Source organism: Echinops telfairi, unplaced genomic scaffold, assembly GCF_000313985.2.
Source record: "Echinops telfairi isolate 266 unplaced genomic scaffold, ASM31398v2 ScPeMD7_7410;HRSCAF=8448, whole genome shotgun sequence".
Lineage (NCBI taxonomy): Eukaryota > Metazoa > Chordata > Mammalia > Afrosoricida > Tenrecidae > Echinops > Echinops telfairi.
The window spans coordinates 2,202,867-2,212,227 of record NW_022111310.1 but is presented as its reverse complement, the minus strand read 5'-3'; the positions used below and the strand labels follow the sequence as shown (position 1 = coordinate 2,212,227).

At 55.4% G+C, this 9,361-nt stretch overlaps 1 protein-coding gene across 1 annotated transcript in view; it reads right to left on the bottom strand.

Moving 5' to 3' along the window:
- TMOD1 (tropomodulin 1) overlaps positions 1-9,361 on the bottom strand; it is a 73,920-nt gene that overhangs the window by 53,267 nt on the left and 11,292 nt on the right. Inside the window, exon 2 of the mRNA XM_004710992.4 lies at positions 5,114-5,286. Coding sequence (XP_004711049.1) covers positions 5,114-5,233 — 120 coding nt within the window. The 5' untranslated portion in view covers positions 5,234-5,286. The remainder of the gene's footprint in view (positions 1-5,113; positions 5,287-9,361) is intronic.

Genomic DNA, 9,361 nt, shown 5'->3' with positions numbered 1-9,361 from the left:
CCCTGGGGCTTATAGAGACCTTGTAGGGCAGGGTAGAACTGCCCCTGGGGCTTATAGAGACCTTGTAGGGCAGGGTAGAACTGCCCCTGGGGCTTTCCAGGGCCATAAACCTGTAGAGGGGCAGGAAGTCTCGACCTTCTCCCATAGAGCGGCTGGTGGGTTTGAACTGCTGACCCACACGGAACCCACTACGCCACCAGGGCTCCTCACAGTCCCACAGGTGGCCATGACTAACACCTTGAACTAGAGGTCAAGACTGTCCAGGCTGGGATCCCAGCACCACCCGTGTGACACCCTGGGCAGGTTATTTTCATCCCTGTGCGCCTGTGTCCCCATCTCAGCATTGGGGCTATTAACGGCCCCTGACCTCCCTGAGGTTTCAATGGGCTCATTCACCTGGGACTTCGCCTGTGGCCCGGCCCGTGGACAATAGGGATCTGTCCGTGGGGTACAACAGTGTGTCCGCTGCTCCCCACACCAGTCCCCACGTGACCGTCTTCTGCGGACCTCTCTGTCAGACCGCTGTTCTGCCTCCCTCTCTGGGCGGCACAAGGCCACCTGATCTGAGCGGCTGGCTGGGCTCCAGAGCAGCAGCCGCTTCATCCAGAGAGAGGAAAGGGCAGGGCCCCTTGGGGACCCAGTCAACTGCGGATACTTCAGCACACGAAGCATTCCTCTCCCGCGAGAGGCCAAGGGCAACAGTCTCACGATAAGCCCGGTCTTTCCAGACCAAGAGAGAGAGACAGAAAGGCTCAGGGACTCTTTTACTTTTTATTCTTTTTGTAAGGAATCCGCTGCCGCTTCTGTGCTCTGCTCCGGCTGTCGCCTGACACCGGGACCAAACAATTGCACCAGTGAATACGTTAACCCTCTGAAGTGAATCCAGGTAACAGGAGCACGGGCAGTTTGAGGTGGAGTGGGTGTCAGAGGGCACCCAGGTTGACTGGCCCCCCGTGTTACAGAGCCTGTGCCTACGTCTGGAGCAGCAGAGCCATGGGGGTTGGCCACTGGGCTGCTCACCGCAGAGTGGGCAATGGGAACGCCCGGGCCTGTCAGGGTGAGAGGTGTGCCTGCATTGTAGCACCGTGAGGGGATTCAGTGGGGACACATCTGTAGTAAGTACTAGTGACAAAGTTCAGAAGAGGAGGCAGAGTCTAGTGGAGGGCCATGGCCTAGGGGTCGGGGGGCCTGGGCTCTGGTCTCATGCTCACCCCTTGGCCACCTGACCCAGAGCAAGTCCTGGTCCCTCGCCAGACTCCCGGGCTCTGGTCCGGCTGGACACCTGCCGCTCCCTGAGTCCTTTCTGGGCCTTGCAGCCTCTCCCAGGGCATACCTTCAGCCCCTCCCGGCCCGCCTGTGACTTCAGAATGCAGCAGAGAGCGGGTGCAACCCGAGAGCTGGAGTGTTTGTGCTCTCCCTAAGAAAGGAGGCTCAGGGGCCCTTCCAGCAATCCCACACTGTGATTGCAAATCAGGTAACAGAGCTGCCTCCATCAAATCTCCGGCTCCGTGAAGGGGCTCATTGTGGGGCTGCTCACACCGGAGTTATCTCCTGTCCGCTCTCGGTCCCCTTGTCTTCCACTTGGACTCAAGAGAAAGGGGTCTTTCAAAAAGCCCTTCTCAAAGCCACAATGGTAAGAGCCACCCAGGCCTCAGATTTCCCACCCAACCCCCAAAGACAAGAAGCTTGGCTGTTCACAGGACGTTGGATGGTTGAACCCACCAGCAAGCTCCACAGGAGAAAGGTGCGGCTGTCCGCTAACAGCCGCAGGTTTGGCAGCCCTACAGTGGGAGTTCTGTCTGTCCCGCAGAACAGAGTCTGTGAGTCCGGCTCTACTTAGTGGCTTTGGGTTTCATTTTACTTCTGGGTTTTACTCCCCAACCCACACTCCCAGTGACTTTCCTGCTAGCTGGGGTGGAGTGGGGGTGGGGGTGGGGAGGTGTGCATACTTTGGATCCTGCCCCCCCACATCCTACTGTGGGCTCCAGGCCAGCTGGAGAGCTGGCTGAGCCTCAGGTTCATGGCCTCGCCTGGGAGAAGAGTAGACAAGGGAAGGGCTGGGAATGCACTGGGGGCCAGGAGCCCTGGTGGTACAGCGATTCTGTGTGGGACTGCTAACCGCAAGGTCAGCAGTTCAAAACCACCAGCCGCTCCTCAGGAGAAAGACAGGGCTTTCTGCTCCCATGAAGAGTTAAAAATCTGGAAACTCCCAGGGCTGTTCAACCTTGTCTGGTAGGGCCAAGAGGAGTCGGCATCGACCCGATGGCAATGGTTTGGTTAGTTTTGAGACACCCTGCTCTTTGGGTGAGGCACTGAGGGGAACCGTGCTTCGGAGCTTGACCAATTTCGAAGCGAACCAGGGCCCCCCTGGGGAATGAGAGGGTTCCACCTCCACCGTCAGCCCCCTCCCCCATCCTCCGCTTCCCCAGTCACTTGTCGCAGACCCTCACGCTCAGCCTATTTGCAGTCACCACCTAATCCATTCCCAGTCCCACTGTGGTGGCCCAGGGCAACAACTCTAACAGTTCAGAGGGCCAGAGGCAACCAGGCAGTGAGACCTTGGGGGTTCCCCCTTCACCTCTCTGGGAACATCAAAGCCTCTGCAACAGGGCAGAAAGGGCTGCCCTTTCTTATCTCCAGGGACAGAACTGTCCCACCCTACTGAGGAGGGTGATGGGGTTCCCACACCAGCCCCTTCCACCCTGCACCCCTCCAGTCCATGCTTCAATCCCACGGGCCCAAAAAAGCCTAGACTCTAGTCTGGCATGAAAACCCCACCCCACCCCAGGTAATCGAGCCCTCTAGACACCCACTGAGCTATACCACCCTCAGCCACCAAACTTGGCTGGTGGTGTTCACTCAACCTGGAATTCATGGTTTGAATTCTTGCGGTAGGAAAACTCAGGGTCCATTTCCAACTGTCACCTGCTGCGAAGCCTTCCACCAATAATAATCCGTTCTTCCTCGGGGCTCCCGCTTAGCACACAGCGGGTGCTGCCCTCCTTCCCAACGGACTAGGCCCCCAGAGAGCAGAGTCCTCACCTGGGGTGCCCAGCGGCTGACCCAAAGCCTGGCAGGCAAAGGGTCACACCTATCCAACCAATAGAAGTAGCGACGCCCCATTTAATCCTCCCTTTTTAAGGTGGTCCCCTAATTCCATGGGACAACAAGTAGGCTTAAAACGAATGATTGCAAGTCTGGTTAGACCAGAGGATGTACACTGGTACAGATAGGAACTGAAAATACAGGGAATCCAGGACGGATGAGCCCTATAGGATCAGTGGTGTGAGTGGCAAAACAGGGAGGGTAAAGGGAGAATGGGTAGGAAAGAGGGAACCGATTACATGGAACTGTGTGTGACCTCCTCCCTGGGGGACAGACAACCGAAAAGTGAGTGAAGGGAGACGTCGGACAGGGCAAGATATGACAAAATACCCATTTATAAACTATCAAGGGCTCGTGAGGGAGGGGGGAGCGGGGAGGGAGGGGAAAAATGAGGACCTAATGTCGGGGGTTTAAGTGGAGAGAAAATGTTTTGAGAAACGATGTACAAATGTGCTTTACACAATTGATGTGTGTATGGATTGCGATAACAATTGTATGAGCCCCTAATAAAATGTTAAAAACAAAAAACAAAAACAGAATGATTTGATGATGACAAGGCCCGGAGCCTGAGTGTTCCTTGGCTACACCACTTGTTTGGACTGAAACCCAGACGAACGGAAAAAGCCCGGTGGAGCCCCCAAGGGCCTAGCCATCAGGGCTACCTGCTCAACAACTGGAGCGGCCTCCTCCAGGGTACTGCTCCTCCTGGCAGGGCAGCACAGTTGGAATGGACAGGATGAGGCTGCCCAGTCGGAGGGCCTGGGACACTAGACACAGATTCTGGGTTGTCTAGAAATCAGCTGCCTAATCACAGGTGTAGGCAAGACCTGAAAAGGAGCCAGTGGATTCCCATCACTTCCTAGATGGAGAGACTGGGGTCTAGGGACAATGGCCGGGGCCATGAGTGTAAGAAACCAGGCCATGGTTGGAAGTGGAACATCAAACCTTGATACCTCTTCTGACTCATGGCTGCCCCATGTGTATCACAGCAGAACCAGGCCCAGTGGCTGGTTTCTTCCAAGTATGTCTCCAGACTTTCTTTCAAGGTGCCTCTGGGGAGGCTGCAACCTTCAAACCTCCAACCTCCAGGTGAGCAGCCAAGCACATGAACTGTCTGCACCACCCAGGGGCTCCTATCACACCTCTAGGCCTGTCCTCTTCCGGTTAAACTCTGCTCCCCTACATGACCCAAACCAGTGCCATGGACGGATTCTGACTCATTGTGACCCAGCACACATTTCTGAGGCTGGTGACCTTTATGGAAGCAGAGGACCTCACAGCTTTCTCCTAAGAAGCAGCTAGTGGGTTTGAACTGCTGACCTTGCAGTGAGTCCAACTCCGACCAGTCATTGCCACCAGGTCTTCAGAACCTCCTACAGGAGCAGTGATTCTTTAAAGGTGAGGGACCATGGTACCAAAGGATGGTTTTCACATGGATCATTGCTAAACCACAATCCGACAAGCATTTTTTCTTTGTTTTTAAGTGAAATATTAAAAAATGTAAAATATGTCAAATGGAAAACTCAGTTAATTCATTACTTTTCATTAAGCTGTTGCTCGGTGCTGGGCGTTGACTCAGATACCTGGGACGGATATATCAAGCAAACTGTCTGGCAGGCCGTCGGTGAACCCCCACTGGCCCTGCTCATGGCTCCCGCGGGCATGACCAAGCTCCAGGACCTGCCTGCCTCCTGATGCTGCGCATCCTGGCAAGCCGTGGGCATGAGGAGACCTTCTTAAAGATGCCAACTATGAACTGGGATGATGAACCATCAAACAGGTAAAAAGGGGTTCTTCTCGTCCTTTATTTCTCAGCGATTTCATCCACAACACATTAAAGAAAATAATAAAATCACAAACCTGCCAAGGCAGTGTTTATCCCGATGTCATTGGTGTAAAAGGGTAAAAGAGCGGCGGCTGCAGGAAGCGTGCACCTGTCCCTCCCCCGGGGTAAGAGAGACATTTCTGCCTGCCCGGTGACGATGCGGTCCCCTTTGGTCCTACTCACATCGGGGTCCAACTCGTCCAGCTCGTTTTCCAGGGTCCTCAGCTCGTCCTCGGTCAGGGCGCCAAGGACTTCATCTTCATCCAGGTCCCGGTACTTCTCCAGCTCCCGTCTGTACGACATTGTGGGAGAGGGCGTCTCCTCTCTGTCTTAGAGCTTCCGTGGGGATCGCTGACCTACCAGAAAGCGGGGAGACAAGGCCTTATTAGAAAGAACCACCGTGGTCAGGAGGGATGCTCTCAGAGATGCAAACGGTTGCTCTTCATCTGTGCGGCACCCTGGGGGTGTTTCATAAAACACCAGGGTAACAATTACTGCGATGGAGTACTCAGCAGATGGTGAACCAAAGTGGGGTTCGTTGTTTTCAGTTCAAAACTCCCTCCCACGTGGTGGCCCGGGGCTGGGCCCTCGGGAGGAGAGGAGGAGGGGATGAAGTAAACCCAGACCCTGCCTGTGGGGAGGCCTAACAGGAGTCTGATGAGCTGTGCAGAGAGGGGTGGGCCCAGTGCTGGGGACCCAGGGAGCTTCGCTTAGTGAGGGGATGCTGAGGCTCACAGAGGAGGTGACTGGCCTGTGAGCCGGGCTTGGCGGGTGAAGGACTCCGCTGGGGGACTGAAGGGCTCAGGATCTCTTGTCTTCCCAGAAGAGGCGAGAGGCGGTGTGTGTGTGGCAGAGAGCACTGAGTGGAACTGGGCCAGCCAGCCAGCCACGGGGGAATTTAGGTTTTCCTCCTAGTGGAAAAGGTTGGCTTGCAGCAGGAGCTGCTGTTACCTCTCTTCCCACCTGACCTGAGCCATCCGCTTTCCCAAGATGCAGGGCTGAGCAGGGAGGCAGCTGCTGGGGCTCCTTTCAGTGCTTCAGATTGGAAAGAAGGACAGTCATGTGCCTCCGTGTGACTGTCTTCATCACAGTCCTCGTCTTCAGACTCCCAGCCAATGGTTAAAACCCATGCTCATCGGGGAAACGCTGGATGGAATGTTCCAGAGTAGGGAGGCACCACGATGAGGATGGCCCGCCAATCAGGCAATCAAATCAAAGGTCTAGTCGTTCATGACCAACCAAGCCATCGTTTGAAAAAAAAAAAAAATCACAACGGAAGCCCACTAAGCTCACAGAAAAAGCATCCACTTCAGAAAGCAGAGAGCACGTTGGCTCCGCTAGTGGGGCCGAGACAGGTGTGAGTCTGTGATCAGAAGGACTTGCTTCCCAAGCCCAGGAAACCCGAGAGCCGTCTTTCCTCTGAGGACGGCTGGCGGGGCCTAGGTCTCCCTGTAGCCAGACCCCAGGAGTGCGATGTTCAGCCCATACACGAGGCCTCCTGGATTCGTTTCCATTTGCTTCTATGGGAAGCACCAGCAGCTGGCAGAGCTCTGGTCCCGATGAAAGGAGTCTCTGCAGACAGAGGACCTGGGAACAGCCTGGGAGAGCCAGGAAAGGGCGAGGACCCTTGCTCTCCATCCTCATGATGGACGCCACGGCTTCCGGAACCAGCTCACAGAGATGTCGATCCACCTGTAGACTCTTTGGGTCTCTTACCGGCTGCCGTCATCGAGTCCGTGCTGATGCATAGCGAACCCCGTGGGGTTTCTGGGGCGTGGTCATGGGAGTAGACAGTTCGCTCTTGCTCCCATGGAGCTGCTGGTGGTTTTACACTGCTGACCATGCAGATCACAGCCCGATATGTACCGTTCCTACACCCCCGGGGCTCCTGGGGTCCTTTGGGTGGGCTGCCAAGCACGCATTTTTGACACTAAGACCGGCTCGGGTGACGCGATTTCCCCTAGGACTCTTGGCTGCGCAGGCAGGCTAAAGGAGAAGGCTGGGATGTGAATCCCTTGAAACAGTTGGTGGACGGGCTTAGGCACAGCCCCCCGAAAGACACGGAGAGCCACATAAGAAGGGACCCAAGGCAGGACCAGTGGAGACATGCCTCTGGGGGAGGGGGTCAGGCGGGGACCCTGGCAGTGATCTTGGCCACCAGAGTCTTTCCTGGTGTCAGACTGACCCTGGGGACTGAGCGGGCGCAGGGAGGGAAGGGTGGAGGAACGACTCCATTTCCAAGCCGGCCAGCGAGAAACGGGCCAGGATGGAGAGGACGGAGGAGGAAACCATGGGGCCTGCTGAGGAGCGGTGTGGGGCTCTGTGATGTCACCCTGAGGGGCGGGTGCCACCATCCGAAGTCCCCTTGCATCTCCTGAAGAAGCTTCCCTCTGCCCGAGAACAAGAACATGTACGCCCTGCTCACCGCCCCCCACCCCACCCCCCACCCCCGTAACTGTTCTCCTGAACTCAGAACTCCTAGGTGACCCTTTGAAAGCCCTGTTTTGATGCCAAGAGTCCTTGTGAATATCCTGGAAGGCGGGGTGGAGGTGGGGGTGGGGGGTTGTCGTTCAATTAAACAAGCCGAGAGGAACGGAGGACGGCCAAGGTAAACCCAGGTTGTGGGCTGCACCCCACACTCCTCCCCTCGGCTCTGGGATGGTTTTTGTAAAGGTGGGTTCTCCTCCTGCCGGCAGGCAGTGGGAGACGGAGCTGTGGGGGACTAGAGATGGGAAGACGCTCTGGAGGGGGTGGTGGAACGCCGACATGTCGGTGGAGCCCCCTGCAAGCTTAGTCTTAAAAATATGGCTTGGAAGACCTTGTATTTTGTAAGTATCCACCAAAGAGGTGTGGTGGACGGAGAGCAGACCTGTGGTCAGAACACTTTGGTGGGAGAGCCATTTGCACCAATAACTCCCTGGGTGACCCTCACTCAGTTCTTCCCCTCCTCTGAGCCCCGGTTGGCTTGTCTGCAGAATAAAATCATAGGAAATGACCTGGGGGCCAGCGTCTGCTAGACTCGTGCAGTGAGGAAGCCCTTGTAAGACAACGAACTAACTAGCTGACACTGGTGCTTCTTCCTCCTCCTCCTTCCTTCTCCTCTCCCCACTCCCCGGCTCTCATGTCTTCACCCCACAGCGGCCATCACTGTGGTAAACCTGAGGGTAAGTCAGTATCATGATAAAAAAAACAACTTTTCTTAAGTAAAAATATCGAAAGTGAAGCGCCCCCTTCTACGTCCCCCCCACATCGCAGGTGCTGTTTCTGTCGCTCTGACTGTCCTGGAAAATGCCGTGCTCTTGGGCTGCAAGCGCCTCAAGGCAGCAGCTTTGCATCCTGCAGGGACCCCGTGTTCTGAGTTTGGGGAACAGAAAAGCAGCCTGAATGGGGTAAGATTGGGGTTGTAGGGTGGAGGGATAAGGTTATCCAAAAAACGTTCTGGAAAGAAAGCCACTTGCTCCCCTCCAAGAGAGAGCAGCTGCATCGATGCGCTGGGAAGAAGGGTTCCTCAGCCCAACGTTCCTGGCCTTTTCCTCACCAATGCGGGTGTCAAGGTTCTTAAAACAGCTTCCTAATAAGTACCCCCACCCACGGCCCCCTGGTTGTCCTGTGTTTTCTGAGACGACTATCTACCAAACAACTATCTATCTATCCATCCATCCATCCATCCATCCATCCATCCATCTAGACGACTCCTTTGGGATCCCCAAAGACAAGTGTCATTACCTCTTGAGGTGAGCTCTCTTCCTGGAACTGACCTCGCCCAGCAGATCCCCTCAGAAGCCGCCGTGTTTTCTGTGACCCTTGACCTCAGAGTCAGATTGGTAAATCCGAGAAGCACCCTGGTTTGTGGTCCGTCCCATACAGGCGTCTTCACTGGCTTCCATCGCTTCAAGGGCTGATGGAAAGTTCAGCCCCAGTCGCTGAGCTTCGTGCAGCCCTGCTGCGCGCACTGAGCACAAAGCTGGCTGAGGCCGGGATGCTCGCTTTCACACGGAGCCTGCTGGCCCTCGCCTGGGGGGTCCAGACTTCAGCAGTTATCACCTCCATGGTCATTCTCCTTCCACCAAGGTCGGAACTGCAGCCACACGCTCTTCCGTTGTCAAGGTCTTGCCTCCCTGACTCATCCTTGAGGCCTGCCCACTGCCCTAAAATGCGTGCCCCATCTAAAAATGAGTGTTCACACGTGGAATCGCGTTCACATACACGTGTGATAAGAGTCCGTGATCTGGGAAGGCATCGCTTGAGTTTTGGTAAAATTTTGATAGTCGCTTTGACCTCAAAATAGTTTTTTTTCCATGGTACTAAAATATACCTTAAAAATTTTTTTTAAGACCCCACTATGGAGACGAGGAGTCCTGGTAGCACAGTGGTTTAGGGCTGGGCTGTGAACCACAAGGCTGGAGATTCAAAACCACCAGCCGCTCCTCG